General features: G+C 42.5%; 1 protein-coding gene across 2 annotated transcripts in view; it reads right to left on the reverse strand.

Annotated features, from left to right (window-relative positions):
* Window positions 1-26,214, reverse strand: part of mgst2 (microsomal glutathione S-transferase 2) — a 122,078-nt gene that overhangs the window by 45,093 nt on the left and 50,771 nt on the right. The window contains exon 4 of one of the 2 annotated variants that reach the window (XM_060851315.1): window positions 17,741-17,783. In XM_060851315.1, the coding sequence (XP_060707298.1) occupies window positions 17,741-17,783 (43 nt within the window). Of the gene's footprint in view, window positions 1-1,202; window positions 1,333-17,740; window positions 17,784-26,214 lie in introns of those variants that run through there. The other variant, XM_060851316.1, reaches the window with a different exon arrangement.

Below are 26,214 nucleotides of genomic sequence, written 5' to 3' on the forward strand. Positions count from 1 at the left end.
TCCTGCCTGTCCCTCCTGATGCTGCCTGACTTGCTGTGATCTCCCAGCCTCCTGCCTGTCCCTCCTGATGCTGCCTGGCTTGCTGTGTTCTCCCAGCCTCCTGCCCGTCCCTCCTGATGCTGCCTGACTTGCTGTGTTCTCCCAGCCTCGCTGTGTTCTCCCAGCCTCCTGCCCGTCCCTCCTGATGCTGCCTGGCTTGCTGTGATCTCCCAGCCTCCTGCCTGTCCCTCCTGATGCTGCCTGACTTGCTGTGATCTCCCAGCCTCCTGCCTGTCCCTCCTGATGCTGCCTGACTTGCTGTGTTCTCCCAGCCCCCTGCTTGTCCTTTTAAGTGGTGTCTTGTGACAATACAGCTGGTGAGTCAGCCCATTGTACCCAGAGTTTCAAAAATGCTATCCCATCTATCCATTTCCCATAGTTCTATATTTGTTTTATCTTTTCAGAACTTATCCAATTCCTTCCTGAAACGAACTGCTGAATCTTTTTTCTGTCAAAGTATTGCAGCTCACAAACAACTACGAATAGATTTTTGCCCGAAATGTGGATTTTCCTGCTCCTCGGCTTTTCCAGCACCACAGTCTCCACTACAAACACAAATGTCTGCCCTCGGCCTCCTATTCATTTGCCAATAATTCTAATAGGTATCCTGCCACAATTGCTTCTATGTATTCAATCAAAACTGGGCATTTCCCCCACCACCAAGACACCAATCAAATCTTTAAACTGCAGAAGCATCTGAACTTCCCTCAGGCCTACTGCTGTAAAGTATACTTCCACTGCACCTTCTCCAAAATTTCATATCCCACCAAACGTGTAGGGCCTGGAATTGGACAGTGCGTTTGTTGAGATGTAAAATTGTTTACATGTACGTAGTTTAGCACAACTTCCTGCATTCATGTCAAATTCCAGATTAAACTGCCCTCTGCCTTCCATCCACGCCTTTAACCTTTCACCAGCTGAAAGAGATAGGAATTACCTCAAGGGGTTCTCAAGACAAGGGGACGAAAAACAAAACCCGTTGAAGCTGTTCCTCATTATCCGAATAAAACATGTAGAATTTAACTGGAATTCATGTGGCAGTGTTCCGAGCTCACTGGGCACGGTCAAAGGTAGGCGAGAGTACAGGAGGGAGTGTGCATTTGAACAGGAACCATAGGAAATGGGGAATGATACCTGTTACACATACAAAACCAACGCCTTACCCTGCTGGACGACAGATAACAGTGAAACAACGGCTAACAAGACATAATCCTTCGCCATGGCTCCAAACAACCTGGAAAAACCAGGGAACAACAACAGGAACACTCTGGGAGGAGGGTGGGGAATGGTAATTTAGCTCCGCCCATGAGGTGCAATCTCAGTTTCTGCTGTACGTGAATGTGATAGACTCTGCTTTTTCACCTGGGGGCGGGGGCAGAGCTTAGTGTTCAAATCATTCAGACATTGTAGACGTGGTTAAATAAACCATCAGAGGTGAGGAAAGGCCTGCACAGAAAACCTGTTAGTTAAGCATGATGGTTCAGCAGCGTAGTCTTCCCTCATTCTGTTGAAATGATTGATGCTGGGCTTCACACTTTGAAAGCGGTGATCGGAGAGTGGGATTGTGTCTCGGTTTTATTTTCCCGTTATAAAGCTCCGACTGTTTTGTAAAGTACTGTCTGAATTCCATTCCCACTGAAACTGAACTGCAGCTTACTCTTAGCTGGTCACTTGCAGATTAAAGTCTTTTTTTTCCCTCACGCTGCAAACGATTCAACTTGGGAGATAATTTACAAACCTAAATTGCCTTTATTTTGGTGTAGATTTAAATCCTTATATTGTTTTTTAAAACTATGTTCACTATCAAATGAACAAAATCTGGCGAAGAAACGCCTAGTTTCTATATAAAATAAAAGTTTTTTTGGAAAAAGAACTACTCTATATCACATTCTGCAGCAACATCTAGTGATTTACAGAGGAACTGCACCATGCCTCTTTAGCCCTTTATCCCAAGTTTCAAAGACTTCTCAGACAGACCCTCGATATCCATGGACTGGTCAGGATGGACAAAGACTAAGGATCAAAAACAGAAATTGCTGCCGGAGAAGGCAATGTTTATGTTTAGGAATCTGGCGAGTCTTGATCAGAACCGAATTTCTCCAGCAATCTCTGTTTTTGTTTCAGATCTCCAGTAACCACAGCTCATTGTGTTATTTTTGTGATTAAGATTCAGCTTATGGTCCACCCTCCTTCCCGCCCTCCTCCATAATTGCCTTAATTTCTTGGAAGTGTCCAATTCAGGCTAAATTAGAGACATATTTAACTTTTACTTTATTCCTGTCTTTTTTTTAAACTCACCCATTCATGTTGTAAAAGCCAAGCACAAAATGTGTTCTTAATTTGTACCCATCCCTTGACATTCAACAGCATTACTGTTGCTGAATTCCCCAACATTAACATCCTGGGGATTACTGCTAACCAGAAACTGAATTGGACTATCTATAGAACTACTGTGGCTACAAGAGCAGGTCAGACACTAGGAATCCTGCAGCAAACAGCTCACCTCCCGCATAGGTTTAAGGTGAAAGGGGAAAGATATAAAAGGACCTGAGGGGCAACGTTTTCATGCAGAGGGTGGTGCATGTATGGAATGAGCTGCCACAGGAAGTGGTTGAGGCTGATACAATTACAACATTTAAAAGGCATCTGGATGGGTATATAAATAGGAAGGGTTTAAAGGGACACGGGTCTAGATTAGAGTGGTGCTGGAAAAGCACAGTAGGTCAGGCAGCATCTGAGGAGCAGGAAAATCAATGTTTCAGGCAAAAGCCCTTCATTAGGAATAGAGCTCTATTCCTAATGAAGGGCTTTTGCCTTAAACGTTGATTTTCCTGCACCTTGGATGCTGCCCTGACCTGCTGTGCTTTTCCAGCACCACTCTAATCTAGACTCTGGTTTCCAGCATCTGCAGTCCTTGTTTTTAACTTTAAAGGGACATGGGCCAAATGGGATTTGATTAATTTAGGGTATCTAGTCGGTGCGGACAAGTTGAACCATAGGGTCTGTTTCCGTGCTATACAACTCTGACTCAATGACTTGACTATAAGGCACAATGCAGAAGTATAATGAAATGTTCCACACTTTCACTTTCTAAACAGTCAAATGTGTGATGGACACTCTGGTAAAATGTATGAAACAGACATGTTGGAAATTCAGCAATTGCAGCCGGATATAACTTGAGAAATAGTGCAGATTGGTGAAGGTGTTGACTAATAAGGATGGGATTCAGCATAAAATTACTATATAGTTTTTTTTGCAAAAATATGTTTTATTTGTGAAATAAAAGTAGGTATCAAACTACTTTAAAATGGACAATATGGAAAATGCAGTCATATACAATTCTTCATTGTACATATAATCAATTCAATTTAAATACCTGATATTTAATATGTGCATTCATTGATAAGTATACTGCCCAAGGATGTTATATAAGTTACCAGACCCTTAGTGTACAATGAATGAAAGACTTCCAAAGCCCCAGGACCTGATCAGGTGTACCCTTGAACTCTGTGGGAAGCGAGGGAAGCTATGCCCCTTGCTAAGGTATTTTTATTTTGTTAGCCACAGGTGAGGTGCTGGAAAACCAGAGGTTGGCTAATGTGGTACCACTATTTAAGAAAGGTGGTAAGGAACAACCAGGGAACTATAGACCAGTGAGTCTGACATCGGTGGTGGACAAGTTGTTGGAGGGAATCCTGAGGGATAGGATTTACACGTATTTGGGAAGGCAAAGACTCGTTAGGGATAGTCAACATGCCTTTGTGCATGGGAAAGCATGTCTCACAAACTTGATTAAGTTTTTTGAAGTAAAAAAGAGGAATGATGAGGGAAAAGCAGTGGCTATGATCTATTATATGGACTTCAGTGAAGTGTTCGACAAGGTTCTTCATGGCAGACTGGTTAGCAAGGTTAGAACACATGGAATACAGGGATAGCTAGTCATTTGGATATAGAACTGGCAGAGGGTGATGGTGGAGGGCTGCTTTTCAGACTGGAGGCCTGTGACCAGTGGTGTGCCACAAGGATCGATGCTGGGTCCACACTTTTTGTCATTTACATAAATGATTAGGAGGTATGGTTAGTAAGTTTGCAGATGACACCAAAATAGGTGGTGTAGTGGACAGTGAAGAAGGCTACAGAGACTAGAAGAAAGCGAAAACTGCAGATGCTGGAGATCAGAGTCAAAAAGTGTGGCACTGGAAAAGCACAGCAAGTCAGGCAGCATCCGAGGAACAAGAGAGTCAATGGTTGAGCATATGCCCTTCATCAGTGAAGAAGGTTAACTCAAAGTACAACAGAATCTTGATCAGCCGAGCCAATAGGCCGAGAAGTGGCAGATGGAGTTTAATTTAGGAAAATGTGAGGTGCTGCATTTTGGAAAGGCAAATCACAGCAGGACTTATACACTTAATGGTAAAGTCCTGGGGTGTGTTGCTGAACAAAGAGACCTTGGAGTGCAGGTTCATAGCTCCTTGAAAGTGGAGTCACAGGTAGATAGGATAGTGAAGAAGGCATTGAGTGTAGGAGTTGGGAGGTCAAGTTGCGACTGTAGAGAACATTGGTTAGGCCACTATTGGAATGCTACATTCAATTCTGGTAGGCCTGATGTAGCAAAGATGTTGTGAAACTTGAAAAGATTCAGTAAAGATTTGCGAGGATGTTGCCAGGGTTGGAGGGTTTGGGCTATAAGGAGAGGCTGAGTAGATGCGGCTTATGGATCAGTACTTGGAACTACAATGTTGTGGCCATTATGGAGACATGATGTCACAGGGACAGGAATGGTTGTTGGATGTTCCAGGGTTTAGATAATTCAAAAGGAATTGGGGAGGGGGTGTGATGGGATGGGGAGGTAAAAGAGGTGGGGGAATGGCATTGCTAATCAGTGATAGTATCATAGCTATAGAAAGGGAGGTCATTGAGGAGGGTTTGTCTACAGAGTCAGTATGGGTGGAAGTAGGAACAGGAAAGGAGCAGTCATTTTATTGGGAGTTTTCTACAGACCTCCCAATAGCAACAAAGACATAGAGAAGCAGATTGGGAGGCAGGTTTTGGAAAGGTGCAGAAGTAACAGGGTTGTTGTCATGGATGATTTTAACTTCCCTAATGCTGATTGGAACCTCCTTAGTTCAAATAGTTTGGATGTAACAATGTTTGTCAGGTGTCCAGGAAGGATCCTTGACTCAATATGTAGAGAGGAGAAAGTGAGGTCTGCAGATGCTGGAGATCAGAGCTGGAAATGTGTTGCTGGAAAAGCGCAGCAGGTCAGGCAGCATCCAAGGAGCAGGAGATTCGACGTTTCGGGTATAAGCCCTTCTTCAGGAATGAGGAAAGTGTGTCCAGCAGGCTAAGATAAAAGGTAGGGAGGAGGGACTTGGGGGAGGGGCGATGGAGATGCAATAGGTGGAAGGAGGTCAGGGTGATGGTGATAGGCTGGAGTGGGGTGGGGCGGAGAGGTCAGGAAGAAGATTGCAGGTTAGGAAGGTGGTGCTGAGTTCGAGAGATTTGACTGAGACAAGGTGGGGGGAGGGAAAATGAGGAAACTGGAGAAATCTGAGTTCATCCCTTGTGGTTGGAGGGTTCCTAGGTGGAAGATGAGGCGCTCTTCCTCCAACCGTCGTGTTGTTATGGTCTGGCGATGGAGGAGTCCAAGGACCTGCATGTTCTTGGTGGAGTGGGAGGGGGAGTTAAAGTCGCCTACTTGCGGAACTTTTTAGAAAACACCTCTGGGACACCCGGACCAACCAACCCAACCACCCCGTGGCTCAACATTTTAACTCCCCCTCCCACTCCACCAAGGACATGCAGGTCCTTGGACTCCTCCATCGCCACACCATAACAACACGACGGTTGAAGGAAAAGCGCCTCATCTTCCACCTAGGAACCCTCCAACCACAAAGGATGAACTCAGATTTCTCCAGTTTCCTCATTTCCACTCCCCCCACCTTGTCTCAGTCAAATCCCTCGAACTCAGCACCGCCTTCCTAACCTGCAATCTTCTTCCTGACCTGTCCGCCCCCACCCCACTCCGGCCTATCACCCTCACCTTGACCTCCTTCCACCTATCACATCTCCATCGCCCCTCTCCCAAGTCCCTCCTCCCTACCTTTTATCTTAGCCTGCTGGACACACTTTCCTCATTCCTGAAGAAGGGCTTATGCCCGAAATGTCAAATCTCCTGTTCCTTGGATGCTGCCTGACCTGCTGCGCTTTTCCAGCAACACATTTTCAGCTCAATATGTAGAGAGGCTGACTAGAGGGGAAACCATATTGGATTTGGTGATTGGCAACAAACCAGGCCAGGTGTCAGATCTCTCGGTGGGTGAGCATTTCAGTGATAATGATCACAACTCCTTGACCTTTACTGTGGTCCTGGAGAAGGATAGAAGCAGATGGTTTGGGAAAGTATTTAATTGGGGGAGGAGGAATTACAATGCTATTAGGCAGGAACTAGGACACCTAAATTGGAAACAGATGTTCTCAGGAAAATGCAGGACAGAAAGATAGAGGTTGGTTAGGGAGCACTTGCTGCAAGTGCTGGACAGGTTTGTCCAACTGAGGCAAGGATGGGATGGTAGGGTGAAGGAACCTTGGATGACAAGGGATGTAGAACATCTGGTCATGAGGAAGAAGGAAGTTTACTTAAAGTTGTGGAGGCACGGATCAGACAGGGCACTACAGGGTCACAAGGTAGCCAGGAAGGAACTGAAGAATAGACTTAGGAGAGCTAGAAGGGGGCATGAGAAAGCTTTAGTGGGTAGGATTAAGGAAAAATCTAAGGTAAAATACTTATGTGAGGAGCAAGAGGATGGCCAGATTGAGGGTAGGACTGATCAGGGACGGTGGAGAGAACTTGTGCCTGGAGTCGGAGGAGGTGGGGGAGGTCCTTAATGAACACTTTGCATCAGTATTCACTACTGAGAGGGACCTTGTCGTTTGTGAGGACAGCATGAAACAGACTAATATACTCAAACAGTTTGATATTTAGAAAGAGTTGTGGTGAAAATTTTGAAAAATGTAAAGATAGATAATAGAACATAATAGTACAGCACAGTACAGGCCCTTCAGCCCACAATGTTGTGCCGAGTATCTATCTTAATCTAAGATTAACCTTAGCTACACACCCCTCAATTTATTGCCGTCTATGTGCTTGTCCAGCAGTCGCTTAAATGTCTGTAATGTCTCTGACTCTACTACCACTGCTGGTATTGCAGCCCACACACCCACCACTCTCTGCATGAAGAACCAACCTCTGACATCTCCCCTGTACCTTCCTCCAATCACCTTATAATTATGAACCTTCGTGATAGCCATTTCAGTCCTAGAGAAAAGTGTTTGGCTATTTAGTCTATCTCTGCCTCTCATTACCTTGTACACTTTTATCAAGTCACCTCTCTTTCTTCTCTCCAGTGTGAAAAGTCTGAGCTCATTCAACTTCTCTTCATAAAACACGCCCTCCAATCCAGGCAGCATCCTGGTAAATCTCCTCTGCACCCTCTCTAAAACATCTACATTTTTTCTACAATGAGGCAACCAGAACTGGACACAATATTCCAAATGTGGTCTAATCAGGGTTTTATAGAGCTGCAGCAATATCTCGTGGCTCTTAAACTCAATCCCCCTGTTAGTGAAAGCCAAAACACCGTACGCCTTCTTAACAACCCTATCAACTTGGGTGGCAACTTTGAGGGATCTATCTACATGGACCCTAAGATCCTCCACACTGCCAAGAATCCTGTCTTTAACCCTGTATTCAGAATTCAAATTCAACCTTCCAAAATGAATCACTTCGCATTTGTCCAGATTGAACTCCATCTGTCACATCTCAGCCCAGCTTTGCATCCTGTCAATGTTATGTTGCAACCTACAACAGCCCTCGACACTAGCTACAGCATTACCGGCCTTTATGTCATCAGCAAACTTACTAACCCACCCTTCCATTTCTTCATCAAAGTCATTTATGAAAACTACAAAGAGCAGAGACCCAAGAACAGATCCCTGTGGGACACCACTGGTCACCAACCTCCAGACGGAATACTTTTCATCCATTACCACTTGCTGTCTTCTTTTGGTCAGCCAATTCTGTATCCAAACAGCCAAATTTCCCTGTATCCCATACCTCCTAACTTTCTGAATGAGCCGACTGTGGGGAACCTTATCAAATGCCTTACTGAAATCCAGATACACCATATCCACTGCTTGGCCTTCATCAACTTGTCCTGTCACATCCTCAAAGAACTCAATAAGGCTTGTGAGGCATGACCTGCCACTCTCAAAGCCATGGGTCAAGAGTGTGGTGCTGGAAAAGCACAGCAAGTCAGGCAGCATCTAAAGAGCAGAAACATCGACATTTCGGGCAAAAAGCCCTTCAATCAAACTATGTTTTTCCAAACAGTCATAAATCCTATTTCTCAGAATCCTTTCCATAAACTTGCATATGACAGACGTAAGTCTGACTGGTTTGTAATTCCCAGGGATTTTCCTATTCCCTTTCTTGAACAGAGGAACAACATTCGCCTCCCTCCAATCATCTGGAACGACTCCTGTGGAGAGTGAGGATGCAAAAATCATTGCCAGAGGTGCAACAATCTCATTCCTTGCTTCCTGTAGTAACCTTGGATATATCTGGTCCAGCCCTGGGGACTTATCCATCTAGATGCTTCCCAGAATTTCCAGCACATCCACTTTCCTAATATCAATCTGTTCAAACCTATTAACCTTGTCCATGGTGTTCTCACTGTCACCAAGGTACCTCTATCTAGTGAATATTGAAGTAAAAAACTCATTTAGGGCCTCCCCATCTCTTCAGCCTCCAGGCATAAATTTCCTCCACTATCCCTGATGGGCCCCTTCCTTTCTCTGATCATTCTCTTATTCCTCACGTAGGTGTAGAACACCTTTGGGTTTTCCCTAATCCTTCCCACCAAGGCTTTTTAATGCCACCTCCTAGCTTTCCTCAGTCCCTTTTTGAGTTCTTTCCTAGCTACCCTGCAATTCTCTAAAGCTGTACCAGATCTTTGCTTCCTCAATCTTAAGTAATCTTCCTTCTTCCTTTTGACGAGAAGCTCCTTGGCATAAGTCCCCTGGGCCTGACAGGATATTCCCAAGGTTACTACTTAGAGAGAAGAGATCGCTGCGCCTTTATTCCCCTGCCCGAGAAGTGGAATAGGAATAATCCTGGTTATTACAGACCAGTCAGTCTTACGTCTGTGGTGGGCAAATTATTGGAGAGGATACAGAGAGACAGGATTTATGATTACTTGGAAAACCATAGTTTGGTTAGAGATAGTCAGCATGGCTTTGACGGGGGCAGGTCATGCCTCACAAACCTTATTGAATTCTTTGAAAATGTAACAAAACATATTGAAGATAGAGCAGTGAATGTGGTGTACATGGATTTTGGCAAGACATTTGATAAGGGTCCCCAAGGTAGACTCATTCAGAAAGTAAGGAGGCATGGGATACAGGGAAATCTGGCTCTATGGATACAGAATTGGCTGGCCCATAGAGGACAGAGGGTGGTGGTACATGGAAAGTATTCAGCCTGGAGCTCGGTGACCAGTGGTGTTCCACAAGGATCTGTTCGGGGAGCTCTGCTCTTTGTGATCTTTATAAATGACTTGAATGATGAAGTGGAAGGGTTGTTTAGGAAGTTTGGCGATGACACAACAGTTGGTGGAGTGGTGGAAAATGTGGAGGGCTGTTGTAGGTTGCAACGGGACATTGAATGCAGAACTGTGCTGAGATGTGGCAGGATGGAGTTCAACCTGGAAAAGTGTGAAGTTATTAATTTTGGAAGGTTGAATTTGAGTGTAGAACATGGGGTTAAAGGCAGGATTCTTGGCAGTGTAGAGAAACAGAGGGATCTTGGGGTCCATGTCCATACACAAATTTGCCACCCAAGTTGATAGGGTTGTAAAGAAGGTACACAGTGTGTTGGCTTTCAGTAGCAGGGGGATTGAGTTTCAGAGCCATGAGGTAATGCTGCAGCTCTGTAGAGTCCTGGTTAGACCACACTTGGATTATTGTGTTCAGTTCTGGTTGCCTCATTATCAGAAAAATGTGGAAGCTTTAAAGAGAGCAGAGGCGATTTACCAGGATGCTGCCTGGACTGGAGGGTGTGTCTTATGAAGAAAGGTTCAGGGAACTAAGGCTTTTCTCATTGGAGCACAGAAGGATAAGAGGTGATTTGACAGAGGTGTACAAAATGATGAGAGGCATAGATAAAGTGAATAGTCAGAGACTTTTTTCCCAGGACAAAAATGGTTATCACAAGGGGGCATAATTTTAAGGTAATTGGATGAAGGTTCAGGGGAGATGTCAGAGGTATGTTCTTTACTCAGAATGGTTGGTGCATGGAATGCACGGCTAGTGGTTGTCGTTGAGACAGATACATTAGGGACATTAAAGCGACACATGGATAGTCATATGGATGATAATAAATTGAAAGGTATGTAGGTTAGTTTGATCTTGGAGTACAATAAATGATCGGCATAACATCAAGGGCCAAAGGGCCTGAACTGTGCTGTGTTGTTCCATGCTCTATGTTATTTTTCCTGGAGCATCAGAGGCTGAGGGGTGACCTTACACAGGTTTATAAAATCATGAGGGGCGTGGATAGGATAAATAGACAAAGTCTTTTCCCTGGGGTAGGGAAGTCCAAAACTATAGGGAAAAGGTTTAAGGTGAGAGGGGAAAGATTTAAAAGGGATCTAAGGGGCAAATCTTTTAAGCAGAAGATGATGGGTATGTAGAATGGGCTGCCAGAGGAAGTGGTGGAGGCTGGTAGAATTACAACATTTAAAAGGCATCTGGATGGATACATGAATAGGAAAGGTTTAAGAGGGATGTGGTCCAAATGATGGCAAATGGGACTAGGTTAATTTAGGATATCTGGTTGGCATGGACGAGTTAGACTGAAGGGTCTGTTTCCATGCTGTACAGATCTATGTCTCTATGACTTCATTGAGGCCTTTCCCTACTGTGTCTTCGCAATGGCTGCCTCAAGCTTTACAGTATTCCTTAGCACACTGTCGTGATCTTTGGAATGTGCCAGTCTGCAACACTTGGTTGAGGATGACTCTTTATACTGGAAGGCCAGCAAGATCTGGATGATAACACAGTGCTTTTTGCTCTGTTGTTGCTCCTCCAGCCACAGTTGGCGTTCGGTTTGCTGTGCATTTCCAGAAACAGCTTGTGGAGCATCATGGGTGTGCTCGAAATGAACCTAGACAAAAGCCATTGCATCTCTCACAAGACTTTCTTTGAAAAGATGCATTCCAGGAAGAGGTGTGCAACAGTATCTTCACATCTGCAGCTTTTTAATGCAAAGAGAGAAAGGTGAATGTATTTGTCCTATTCTGTTTACACCAAAAAGCTGTTTTCATCTTTATGCTGGTGTCAACAGTAATTACACAAATGCCACAGCCTTTCTCATATGCTAACTGGTAAATTGAATTTTTGTGTTTTGGTAGGTGCCAATCAATCACATGTCGGTAGGTAGGATATTGAAGAAGGCGTTTGATATGCTTTCCTTTATTGGTCAGAGCATTGAGTACAAAAGTTGAGAGGTCATGTTGCAGCTGTACATAACATTGGTTAGGCCACATTTAGAATATTGTGTGCAATTCTGTTCTTCCTATTGGAAAGATGTTGTGAAACTTGAAAGGGTTCAGAAAAGATTTACAAGGATGTTGCCAGGGTTGGAAGATATGAGCTATAGGGAGAGGTTGAATAGGCTAGGGCTGTTTTTCCTGGAGCATCAGAGGCTGAGGGGTGACCTCATAGATGTTTATAAAATCATGAGGGGCATGGTTAGGATAAAGAGACAAGGTCTTTTCCCTGGGGTGGGGGAGTCCAGAACTAGAGGACGTAGGTTTAGGGTGAGAGGGGAAAGATATAAAAGAGAGTTAAGGGGCAACTTTTTCATGCAGAGGGTGGTACGTGTATGGAATGAGCTGCCAGAGGAAGTGGTGGAGGCTGGTACAATTGCAACATTTAAGAGGCATCTGGATGGGTATATGAATAGGAAGGGTTTAGAGGGATATGCGCCAAGCGCTGGCAAAGGGGATTAGGTTAGGTTGGGATATCTGGTCGGCATGGATGAGTTGGACCGAAGGGCTTGTTTCCATGCTGTACATCTCTATGACTCTAAGTCACTTTTAACAGTTGGATTGATCATATGATTATAATGAATAAGATAAGCGAGATTTTCGATCTCCTCTGCACTTTCTGGAATATTCGTCCACATCTTCATCATTCTTCCTGACATATTAAAAGAACCCTTTTTTGTAATTTGTGTTCTTATCTCAATTTGCAGCAATATTCTGTATGAATTTGTTTCTTATATACTCTTAACTTCTGTGTATCTCCATAAGATCATCTCTCGGTTACCTCCCCTTGGTGAAATGCATAATCTCCTTCAGTTATTTTCTGAAGTCCTTCAGAGTGGAGTTTGTCTCTTCCTCTTCCCTGCACAGTCTGCAGAACCTGAACGTGTCTCTTGTTCCTTGGTGACCAGAACTGACCACCATTTTGCTGCTGATCTGACAAGAGCACTATAAAACTTGATCACTACCTGTTTAAAATATTAATGCATTGTTTTGGTTATTTGATGATCTATATTGGCCCCCAGCCAAGCAATGTCTTGGTTTAAATTTGTATCCTTGTTTCCAAATCCGTGCTGGCTTCATTCCTCCTTACATCTGCTCCCCTAATTCTAGTTTCTTGACCATCCCCAAGTTCTTACAGTTCTCTATCTCATATTCTTTTAAGACACCCCTTAAAACCCACCTCCATGAGATTGTTATTATTTGACTTAGTGATACCACATATGGTTCAGCATCATATTTTGATTTATAATTCTCTTATGAAGTACTTTGGCACATTTTATTGCATTGAAGGTGCAATGTAAATTGCTGTTCAGATGGTTTTTCTGCTCTGTATTGCTTTGGTTGATTCAGCACTCAGTCTACTCTGAATTCTTTATCTTTTCTAGATACATCCATAGTTCTGAAAATGTGTGGCTGGAAAAGCGCAGCAGGTCAGGCAGCATCCAAGGAGCAGGAGAGTCGACGTTTCGGCATGAGCCTGAAGAAGGGCTCGTGCCCGAAACGTCGACTGTCCCGCTCCTTGGATGCTGCCTGACCTGCTGCGCTTTTCCAGCAACACATTTTCAGCTCTGATCTCCAGCATCTGCAGCCCTCACTTTCACATCCATAGTTCTCACAACATTACTCGTGCCCAGTTCTTTGCCTTCCAGTGTATTTCATTTTACATTTCTCCGCATGAAAATTCATCTGTCCATGTGTATTTTGTCTATTTCATTCTGTACTTTCTAAACTGCTGCTTCCTGTTCCATTGTCCCTCATAGCTCTGTCTCTTCTTCCAATGTGATCCTGCTGCAATCAGTTCTGATTGTGAAGTGCCTCGTCATAATTTTTCTTCTTAACAGCCATCATCTTGATAAGTGTTTAAGTAATTTGAAAAGGAGTTGAAAGTGATTGAGAGTCTAAGTAGACGTGATGTTAAACATGTCCAAATAATGCAAGGGATTTATCAACAAAGTTGATAGGCTGTTGAAATAACCGCCCAGCTGAGAAAGAACTTTGATTTTTTATGCTGGGAAAATAGTGTTTGAGAAGTGAGCTTGTTGAACTACGATTATTAAAGTTCTGAGAAAACCCAAAGTAATGCTTCAAACTGATTCAGTACTTTACTCACAGATATCAAAATATTCTGCTTTACAACAGTAACCAATTCTGTTTCACATAAACAGTAAGCAATACATAATAATCTTTACATATAACAAATATAAAATGCAGCAGTGCAAGCAAAAAGCGTGGGCTTTAAAAAAGCACTATGACATGTGGACTTCAGAGATTTTGTGAATTAAAAAGGACCAAATTGTATTTCTCATCTATCATTATATTTTTAATGTTAGCTCAATGAAACAAAGTTGCTAGTATGCAGTTTTATTTATTAAAACTTCTCATGCCCCCAATCTTGTCAGGCACTGGCTCATGCTTTGCTAATACTTAGTACCTGAATGGTCATTGTTGACATTTGAGCTTAGAAAAATATGACAGAATCAGTACTAAGCCAAACTCTCATGTGGTCTTTCTAAAGTTGATCATTGGATGCCATTTAACAATGAATATCTTAGCAGTTTTACTGAGCACCCTCTACAGCAAGTGAAGACTCAACCCATAGTTCCAAGGCTTGTTGGTTTGTGGGAGCCAATATTACCCTCCATTTCTGGACTAACATCACACCAACTGCTGCAAATGTTATGTACATAGAATGAATGCTCATGTCCTAGCTGTTAATCAGCCTGCCAATCCTTCCATTACTTCACATTATTCTGAAAGGGAAACATGTGAAGACGTGAAAACAACATTATGTCCTAATGTTTCACTTCCACAAATTGAAAGTCAAAGGACTGATGTGATTGTCCTATTCACATCAATGATTAAATCTGTGAAATTGGAAAAATGCAGCAGAACAAAAAAAATGCCTAATGACTTATCAGAGAAAACTATATCCAGTGGTAATTTTCTTGCTGTGTTGAAGATTAACATGTACTTATGGCAGCATGACAGTACAGTTGGATTGATCTAAGATAGGAAAGGTATGGGACAGTTCAATTGACCCCAGTGCTCAAGGAAAGAAATGTTCCCCAGCCAACTTAACTAACTCATTCCTGCTGTAGCACCAGGGAAGAAATATCTTTTGTTTGCATGCTCAGGGAGGTTATGACACCTTTCTGGAACAGGTGACAGGTGAATAAGGCCTTCTGGCCTGGAAAATGGGACATTACCACTGCATTACAGGAGCCCTTGGGCTCCAGAAAGTCAATGTTTTCTAATTGACCTGTTCAGAGATGTAACTATATATGTCTGGAGCAGTTGGGACTTAAACCTTAGCCTCCTGATTCAGAGGCAGGGACACTAGAGCGCTCAGGAAGGTATTGTGATGTACCTACACATTCATTCATAAGCTGTTAACAATCAATCCATCATAATAATGTGAAAAAGAAACAGGAAGCACTTCTGAAATTGCAAAGAAAGAATAAACTGCTGTTCATCTCCCACCATCAGTCATTTCACTGCACTCTCAGTACACTTGGGCAAGATTATGTGTACATGACCTGAAGTGGGCCTTGAATCCAAAGACTGAGAAACAATATGTTATTAATTAAACCAAGCTTGTTTTTCCCAAATTGTTTTCCAACTAGGAGAGCAAATTCCATTTTTGCTGCACACTCTTGGGGAAGAATGTTCATTGTTAACACCCTCACTTATTCATTTCAATGCTCTTATAGAGTCATAAAGGTGTACAGCATGGAAACAGACCCTGTAGTCCAACTTGACCATGCCGAACAGATATCATAATCTAAACTAACCTAGCCCCATTTGCCAGCATTTGGCCTATATCCCTCCAAAGTGCTCTCCCATTGACACCTCAGTCACCTGCCCTGCCTTATTTCTCTCCTGAAGCCCATCCTGATGGCAACATTAGTCACTAGGAGCTTGCATCCAGGCAGAATTGCTAATTAGCTATATTTAAATCGATTTAAGCTTCATTCTATCTTGAAATTAAATAGACAAGTTAAGGTGGGCACAGCAATACGTGATTTCCTTTTGAAAATATCTGCATTCAAATCAGACTTAAAGCTGTACAGTTCTGTCCACATTAGAACCCTAGTTCTAAATAACAAGAATGCCATGAACCTTCATGACCATATTGTGTAGAGTCAGAGATGCACAGTATGAAAACAGACTCTTCAGTCCAACTCATCCATGCTGACCACATATCCTAGATAAATCTATTCCCATTTGCCAACATTTAGTCCATATCTCTCTAAATTCTTCCAATTCATATCCTCATCCAGATTCCTTTTAAATGCTGGCACTTAAACTCCTTCTGGCAGCTCATTCCATACACGCACCGCGCTCTACATGAAAAAAAGTTGCCCTTCTCACCTTAAGCCTATGCCCTCCAGATTTTGATGCCCTCACACCAGAGAAAAGACCTTATAAATGGAGTTCCAGAAGATATTCAATGACATTGCAAAGATGGGACTGTTAACAACTATGAGTACATAAAACTAGAGGCAAACTATTAGTTTAATCACGGAATTGGGTTAATGGTGTTGAGTGGATGCTGTTAAGAGGAGTATTCCCCCTAGATGTCGGGACATTATCATTTGGAAGTAGCACATGCAGAGTGGTCGCTGTGAAAGCATGGTAGCGAATTGCCTTGATGTAGCATTGTAACACAGAGCAAAATGTCCAATCATTGACTGACTGACAATTGCTCGACTTGGTGTATGCATCAAAAAGTAAAGAAAGATTGTGAACACTAGTTGAGGAGGCAACATACAGAAAGGCAAGGCAGAGATGCTGTGAGCATCCACATAGGTATTAATTGAGGGAATGCTAAGAGAGCAGGTGAGGAGTCCTGACATTCAGACTGGTCCAATCCAAGAGCTGGTTGTCTTTGCCTGTCTACAAGTTATCTTAGCTGTATCATTATAACGAAAGGTGCCAGTGTGCTTCAAAGTGCAACATTGAAGTTGAGGACTGTATTGTAGGTGGGTTAAAGATGTGCCATAATTATGTGGTGGGTGCTGTTGGTTGCTGCCCAGTTGATTATGCCCTGAGATGTTAGAGACTGCTAGGCAAGACAGAAGTCTGGAGGAGTAAACAGTAAGCTGGAGTCTGCTCTGACTTTCATTTTATGGATTAACATTGACTAGTTTCTTTAATGTGTGTGTGAAAATAAGGAAAATGCATATAAATAAGAAAAGTTTATGTACTAATTGCATTAGTGCATGCAAATAGGTCTCTCAACCACTCAGTACAGAGATTTTTGTCTTGTCGTTCAAAACTTGAACTACTTTCTAAACATTGAGAATCTTATTTTTCCAATCTCGCCACATTTGCCCAACTAACTCGCCATTGCCTGTATTCAAGATCTGTGAAGGTACTGCCCACAGTTTTAATACATAAGTAGCAAATGATACGTGAGTCTTGAATATGCTGAGCTCCAAGGAGGATCAATTAATTGGTTTTATTCGGTCTGCAGTTGCACTGTACAGTGTTGAAGTGACTGACAGCAGCAGCATTAACTCAGTCAGCATTAGAAACCTTACTACTCTGGGCAGTATTTTGTTGGATCAATGACCATTCCCATAAATCCAGGACAGAGACTTGATTTTCTTCAGGCTATTGGTCACAAATGCTTTCAACATTTTTCAGCATGTTCTTTAACCAGTGAACTAGAAACTGCAGCACTATTTGGAATTACAAAACTGACATCGCTGTAGTCAAGAGGTATCATCGAGAAATCGCTGCTGCAACAAAAGCTTTTCTATCTGAGAAAAGGCGAGAGGTGAAATTATCTTAAGTTGGAAGATGAGCGCAAGATAGTAAATGATGTTTTAAATTGTGCCATAATAGGGCAGTTAACGCTAATATGTAAAAATGAATATCATTGACCTGGTAGCATCTGAGGAGAGAGAAACAATTTAACATTGAGTCTGATATAACTCTGCTGTAGAAATATAATGGGTTTTATGATATTGAAGATAGGAGGAGGAACAAAAAGGAAGGTCACTTCTATAACACAGCAGTCCAGACAGTCAAACCTGGGTTTTATACCTTATCCTGGACCATATTCATTTTAAAAATTAGCCACTGACCTTCAAGTGAGTTCTGTGCTTGTGATTCCCGAACAGGGGCCTCCTGCAATGAACCAGAAGTGAAGAAGATTTTCATAGAAACCATTTGTTCCTCTACAGCACTAAGTGGGGGTCGGTGAGTGGAATGCCTATTCAGGGTGGGTTGTGGGGTATAAGGTCCAGGGAGCAGGGAGTAAAGGGTGTTGGGTTGGAAGTGGGGTGAGCTTGCAGCCAATAGTTAAAGACAGTCATGTCCAGCAAGAGTGTTGGGTCCCTGACAGGTGTTGATTTGCAGAAGAGGTGGGAACACTGTGAGATAATGTAAAGTTCAGAACTTTCATGACTGCTCATAGACTGAAAGAATCATGATAACCGTGTCTGGAATAAACAGGGACCACAAGGACAAACTGTCATGCAGGAATTGAAAGCAATTATTCATGTCTGGGAAAGGAAGGAGCAGAAGCTACACCAACCAAACTGTTTTAATGACTGCTTAATAACCTACTGACTTGTGCTACAAGGACAAATGATTGGCTTGTAGAAGAATTTAAAGAGTTAATCACAGAAAAGTTGTGTGTTCAAACAAAGAGTCAATGCTGTAACAAGGAGCAGGAGAACTACTTTTAATAAGAAGGTAAGCTCCAAACTTGATAGGTCCAGAGGAGTAGTCAATATTTTGGTGAAAGAATCTAAAGGATCATCAATAACGTCACACACTTAAACTCGAAGAACATAAATTTGCAAGAAGATTCAATTCCAGGGCTCCTCAGCACAGAACTTCAAAGAGAATTCTGGTCTCCCTCCTATAGGAAAAATGTTGTGAAGCTTGAAAGGGTTCAGAAAAAGTTTACAAAGGTGATGCCAGGGTTGGAAGGTTTGAATTACAGGCAGAGGCTGCATGGGTTGGGCTGTTTTCCCTGGAGTGTCGGAGGCTGAGGAGTGACCTTATAGAGGTTTATGAAATCATGAGGGGTATGGATAGGATGAATAGCGAAGGTCTTATTTCCATGGTAGGGGAGTTCAAACTAGATGGCGTAGGTTTAAGGTGAGAAGGGAAAGATTTAAAAGGGATCTAAGAGGTAACTTTTTCATGGGGAGGGTGATGCATGCATGGAATGAGCTGCCAGAGGAAGTGGAGGAGGCTGATACAATTACAACATTGAAAAGGCATATGGATGGGTCTATGAATAGGAAGAGTTAGAGGGACATGGGCTAAATGGTGGCAAATGGGACTAGATTAACTTTGGATAACTGGTTGGCATGGACAAGTTGGACCCAAGGGTCTGTTTCTGTGCTGTACAGCTCTATGACTTTAACAACACTGTACAAATGGCGACAGTGAGGACTGCAGATGCTGGAGATTCGAGTCGAGAGTGTGGTGCTGGAAAAGCACAGCAGGCCACGCTATACAGAGATTGAACACTGGGCATCCAGGGAAAAACACTGTTGGTTGGAATCACATCTAAATTCCACCATTAATCGTGTAATACCACGTTGGGTTGTGAGGCTTAACTCGCTGACTTGAGGGATCATATTTTTGGTTGCTACATGCAAAAAAGATCAAGTTATTGTTTCAGTTTTTACTTGTCCATGAGACTTCTTAATACATTGCTGAATTAAAGGTGGCTTGTGGTAACTTACCCACAAAAACTGGCCTGTCAGTTTGGATTGAACATGTCGAGGTGAGGTTGAGTATTTGGGATCCCTCATCAAGGACAGTCAGTGATGCGTCAGGAATCCTGTTTTAATTAGGCTAGGCTTTTATACCACTAACGTTGCTAGGGTAACTGTTAAATCGAAGTGAGTCTGAAACTTCCAAATTCCTCTATTTCGTTATGTTTTATTGAAGGGTCCCAGACACAGGCAAATTGGAATCTTTAATTTCCTGGGACTGCTTTAGGAACTCTGCATGGTTCCATTGCATAAGTTCTGTTCAGGCTGCAAAAAATGACTACCTGACAATTGGAATATCTGGGGAATGGTCTTGGTGATGAGGTAGTGGCAGCAGAGAGTGGGGAAAGCAAAGGAATCAAATTCCTGAACTCCATATCCAGCTTCCGGGGGGGGCGAGGGGGAGGGGGGGAATATCCTGCTCCAGAGATGTGCAGATCGAGAATCACCTCCTCATTCATGTGAAGGACCACTATTTGAAACGGGCAAAGCTCAAATTGCAGGACAGCTGATGACAAGTTTTTACTCCTTATAAAAGAACCAATTATGATGAAGATTAATATTTCTTGACCCGAAGGTGGCCTGATAGAGCCACAGATAGAGGGATGGTAGTGGAATAACAATGGCAGATATTTATGGGTATAATGCAGAAGATGCAGGATCAGTTCATTCCAAAAAGGAAGAAAGATCCTAAGGGGAGGCAGGGGTGGCCGTGGCTGATGAGGGAAGTTAAGGACCATATAAAGACAGAAGGGGAAAAGTATAACATAGCAAAGATGAGTGGGAAATCGGAGGACTGGGAAGCTTTTAAAGAACAACAGAGGATAACTAAAAAGGAAATACGCAAAGAAAAAATAAGGTACGAAGGTAAACTGGCCAAAAATATAAGGGAGGATAGTAAAGGCTTTTTTAGGTGTGTGAAAAGAAAGAAAATGATTAAGACTAAAATTGGGCCCTTGAAGACAGAAATGGGTGAATTTATTATGGGGAACAAAGAAATGGCAGAAGAGTTGGGGAAGACACGAGCAATCTCCCAGATGTACTAGTGGCTGAAGGACCTGAACTGAAGGGAATTAATATTAGGCAGAAAATGGTGTTGGAGAGACTGTTAGTTCTGAAGGCTGATAAGGCCCTTGGACCTGATGGTCTGCATCCCAGGGTACTGGAGGAGGTGGCTCTAGAAATTGTGGATGTATTGGTGATCACTTTCCAATGTTCTATAGATTCAGGATCAGTTCCTGCGGATTGGAGGGGGGCTAATGTTATCCCGCTTTTTAAGAAAGGAGGGAGAGAGAAAACAGAGAATTATAGACCAGTTAGTCTTACCACAGTGGTGGGAAAAATGCTGGAGTCAATTATAAAGGATGAAATTACGACACATCTGGATAGCAGTAACAGGATAGGTCAGAGTCAGCATGGATTTATAAAGGGGAAATCACGCTTAACTAATCTTCGGGAATTGTTTTGAAAATGTAACTCTGAAGATGGACAAGGGAGATCCAGTGGATGTAGTATACCTGGACTTTCAGAAAGCCTTTGATAAAGGCCCACATAGGAGGTTAGTGAGCAAAATTAGGGCACATGGTATTCGGGGCAAAATACTGACATGGATTGAAAATTGGTTGGCTGACAGGAAACAAAGAGTAGTGATAAATGGCTCCATTTCTGAATGGCAGGCGGTGACTAGTGGTATGCCGCAGGGATCAGTGCTGGGACCGCAGCTTTTTACAATATACATTAATGATTTAGATGAAGGTATTAAAAGTAATATTAGCAAATTTGCTGATGACACAAAGCTGGTGGCAGGGTGAAATGTGAGGAGGATGTTAGGAGAATACAGGGTGACCTCTACAGGCTAGGTGAGTGGACGGATGCATGGCAGATGCAGTTTAATGTGGATAAATGTGTGGTTATCCACTTTGGTGGCAAGAGCAGGAAGGCAGATTACTACCTCAATGGAGTCAAGTTAGGTAAAGGAGCAGTACAACGAGATCTAGGTGTTCTTGTACATCAGTCAATGAAAGCAAGCATGCAGGCACAGCAGGTAGTGAAGAAGGCTAATAGCATGCTGGCCTTCATAACAAGAGGAATTGATATAGAAGCAAAGACGTCCTTCTGCAGCTGTACAGGGCCCTGGTGAGACCACACCTGGAATATTGTGCGCAGTTTTGGTCACTAAATTTGAGGAAAGACATTCTGGCTATTGAGGGAGTGCAGCATAGGTTCACAAGGTCAATTTCCAGAATGGTGGGACTATCTTAGGCTGAAAGATTGGAGCGATTGGGCTTGAATATGCTTGAGTTTAGAAGACTGAGAGGGGATCTGATTGAGACATACAAGATTATTAAAGGATTGGACACTCTGGTGGCAGGAAGCATGTTTCCGCTGATGGATGAGTCCCGAACCAAAGGACACTGTTTAAAAATAAGGGGTAGGCCACTTAGAACAGAGTTGAGGAGAAACTTCTTCACCCAGAGAGTGGTGGGTGTATGGAATGGTCTGCCCAGAAGGCTGTGGAGGCCAAGCCTCTGGATACTTTCAAGAAAGAGTTGGATAGAGCTCTTAAGGATAGTGGAATCAAGGGTTATGGGGATAAGGCAGGAACAGGATATTGATTGAGGGTGATCAGCCATGATCATTATGAATGGTGGTGCTGGCTCAAAGGCCAGAATGGCCTACTCCTGCACCTATTGTCTATTGTTACAACTCAGTTAACCCATTAACAAGTATTTTGGAAAATCGTGTGATTTAATTTTTAACATTGAAATAATTAACACGATAACTTTTAGCATATAAATTAAATGTATTAAGGCTGTTAACAAGTCCTATCATTTTTTCCCCATTTATGTTTTGCTGCATTAACAAGATGGGTACCAATTTGAACATCCCTTTCCCACTCTCCCACTTTTACATCCCAATTGAGAGGACCAGTTTCCGAAGACACACTGATCTCTGTTCCTTCGCACAGCAGCACAAATAGCGGGAAAAAAACTGGGACTGCTTCCCCGTCTTTACCTTGATTTTCTGCTGTACTTATAAACCATACATTTGCAACAATGGATTAGAGATAAGGGAACTGGGCTTTTGTTTATTTTGAGGAGAGAAGCAAATGAAGTTTGTATTGGCTGCACTCACAAGCACTGAAATTCTGAGCTGGCCCTAGTGAAAATGTGGCAAGCTGTTGGTCAGTGGACTAGAAAATTAGTTTGAAAATCAACTCTGCTACCATTCAGCACAATTTGGAAAGGTTCCAGCAAAGGGAGGTGGAGACAATGCAAATCCGTGTTGACAATTTTAAATACTAATATCTAAACCTTCAGCAGCGAGAGGTAACTGATCCCAGAGGCAACTGCATTGGAAATATTCCTAGCTAGGTTTGTCATGATGCAGTGTCCCTATCTCTGAGCCAGAAAGCCCAGGTTCCAGTCTAAAAGGTTTTCATAGCATTTATGAGCAGGTTGATTAGAAACTATCTTGGAGATATTCCTGGTGATTTCCTCGCAAGGCTTCCTTCGACAGGACTACCCAGGTAGACACAGTGGTCAAGAAGGCACAACAATGCATTTTCTTCCTCAGGAAGTGAAGGAACCTCTGCATGTCCATGAGGATCCTCATCAACTTTTATAGATGCATCATAGAAAGCATTCTATCTGGGTACATCACGGCTTGGTAAAGTAACTGCTCTGCCCAGGACCGTAAGAAACTACAGAGAGTTGTGAACAGCGCCCAGACCATCATGCAAGCCAATCTCCCATCCACTGACTCCATCTTCTCATTGACCCGGAAAAGCAGCCAATATTGTCAAAGACCCTCCAACCCCGGTTATAAGCTCTTCCAACCTCTTCCATCAGGCAGAAGATACAAAACCGTAAAATACATGTACTGAAAGGTTGAAGAACAGCTTCTTCCCCACTGTTGTTAAACTGCTGAATTGACTTCTCAAATTTCAAGTCTAATGTCAATCTTGTTTTTGTATACCTCCTGTGCAGCCATAACCTTGTAAGCCTTGCTCTGTTAAATCACTCTATGATCTGTATATCTTTGGATGTTAAGGTCTGCCTGTATTGCATGCAAAACAAAACTTTTCACTGCATATATACACGTGGCAATAATAACTCAAATCAAATCAAATCTGTCGCATTACGTGTTCAAATCTGCAAAACTTGAGTTGCTCGCAACAAACGTATCAGTAAAAGGCAACAGCAACACATTTTGAATGCCCCAATGATTTTCTCTTGCATTGCTTGCAGTAATGCCTTGGAGATTTGATCTTTAATTCTATATTTTAGAGTATCAGCAATGTTATAATAAGGAGAAAGGGAAGAAAGCTACATTTTTCCTTGGGTCCCATCAGGGCCTCTCTTCCTTCCTCAGAACAGCACTGTACAGCTGATTTTGGGGATTCTGGCTGGAGTGGGTGCAGCTATTGTATGCCCTTGGAGAAGAGCTTTTGCCACCTACTGTGTATTTGGAAGACCATGCATAGGACCAACTATGGATTCTGCTAAAGTTGGCAGAGTAGGCTGATGAAAAGGTCTTTTGCCACCTACTCTGAGTGTTCCAATGACCATGCATAGGGCCAGCTATGGAAACTATTAAAAATGGCAGAGTATGGTGATACAAATCTTTGCCTGTATAGTGTGTTTGTTTAGGGTCTCCACTGATTCCAGCCATTGTTAGAGGGCATATGTAGGATGCTTCTACTTAGGATAAAGTTCCAGTGACACAGGACTTCTGCTCACTCCTGCAAACACCAGCCTCAATAACTGCCTCTCTCCCTGACCTCCAAATTGTTTCAATGAGTCAGGGCTTCTTAGCCATGCACAGTGTTGTAGGAGAACTCCTATCACCAAGAAGAAGCCTGGAATTGTGAAGAGGAGACTCATAATATTGTTGGAACTGAGACACAATAGTAGCATCAAAAAATACATGGGGCAGCGGAAATAGGTCAAGTGTGTTGAAGATTGTTAGTCTTTCACCAAAGACCCTGGGCCAGACATGGATCCTCTGGCAGGGAAATGCTGGGGTCCAGAGTTGAAAAAATGAAAGTTGATAAAAGGGCCTATTCTTCCCAAGGTCAACAAGGTGGACTTCAAAGATTTTCCCACTGATTTCCGGGACCATATTATGAGATGGCGGTCCGCGTTATATAGTCATAGTCATATAGCAAGGTTCAGTTCAACTAGTCCATAATCTCACACTATTCTAGTTCCTGCGCTTGATCCATATGCCTTCAAGATTTCTTATTCGTGGACTTATCTAAATGTCTTTTAAACAGTGTAACTGTACCTGCATCCATCACTTCCTCTGGAAGTTCATTCCACACACAAACCACTCTTAAAAAATAATTGCCCCTCATGTTTTTATTAAATCTACCTCATCTCCATTTAAAATGATGCCCCCTAGACTTGAAATCTGCCCACACTAAGGAAAAGACACCTGTCATTCACATTATTTCTACCCCTTATGATTTTATAAACCTCTATCAGGTCACTTTTCTACTTCCTGCACTCCTGTGAAATAAGTCTCAGCCTTTCCAGCCTCTCTGTATTGCTCAAACCTTCCATTCCCAGCAACTCCTGATTAATTTATTCCAAATCCTACCCACCTTAATAATATCCCTCCTATAACAGGGAGACCAGAACTGGATTTACTATTCCAGAAGAGGCCTCACCAATGTACTGTACAACCTTAACATCATGTCCCATCTCCTATCCTCAAAAGATATGAGTAATGAAATCAAAAGCTTCTGAACCACCCTATCTTTATATGATACAAACTTCAAAAGAATTACGAATCTGATCCCCTAGCTCTCTCTGTTCTTCAATACTACCCAAGGCCCTACTTTTAATTGTTTAAGTTTTGTCTTTGTTTTACCAAAATGCAAGACCCAGCATTTATCTAAATTAAATTCCATCTGCCACTCTTCAGCCCTTTGATCCAATTGGTCAAGATCTTTTCGTAATCTTAGATAGCCTTCTGTACTTTCTACTACAAATCTTGGTCTCATCTGTAAGCTTACTAACCGTGCTTTACATATCCATCTAAATCTTTTATAAAAATGACAAACAAAAGTGGACCCAGCATCAATTCCTGGGTAACACTGCTGGTCACAAGCCTCCAATCCGAAAAATAACCTTCCACCATCATCCTCTAACTCCTACAATTAAACCAATTTTGTATCCAATTCACAAGTTCACCCTGAATCCCGTGTTACCTAACTTTATTAACTGGTATGATGCCTGGTTCCTTCAAAGCCCACAAAAGTAATGATGGGTCCCCAGCCGCCCATTCCTCTTAGACTGTACAGGCTTTGAACAATGCAGAGTCAAGCGATTGAATGACAATTCCCCCCAACCCCAGTTCACAACACCAACGCACCATCTCTGATGTAATGTGTATGGAACTGAATGCAGTACTCCCAATGGGGTTTCACCAGAGTCCTTGTACAGTGGTAACATAACTTCCATCACTTTATAATTCAGACTTGTTTAAATATTCCAACAGCCTTTTAAAATCATTTATATAATTGATTTTACTACTCCAATTAATAGAGTTAATTACATTACTAAATAGCTGTCTTTTTTAATATTATAAAACTTGTCTAATTTCATTTGCTAACTATATCCATGACTGTCAAGAGACCATTTTAGGAGTAAATGCATCTAAAGATAATCTAGAAAGCAGTTCTAATCTTTAATTTTGATAGAATCCCTACAATGTGGAAACAAGCCCTTCAGCCCAACAAGTCCACACCCACCCTCCAAAGAGTAACCCACCCAGACTCACTTCCCAATATTTATCCCTGACTAATGCACCTAACC

Source organism: Hemiscyllium ocellatum, chromosome 36 (assembly GCF_020745735.1).
Source record: "Hemiscyllium ocellatum isolate sHemOce1 chromosome 36, sHemOce1.pat.X.cur, whole genome shotgun sequence".
Taxonomy (NCBI): Eukaryota; Metazoa; Chordata; class Chondrichthyes; order Orectolobiformes; family Hemiscylliidae; genus Hemiscyllium; species Hemiscyllium ocellatum.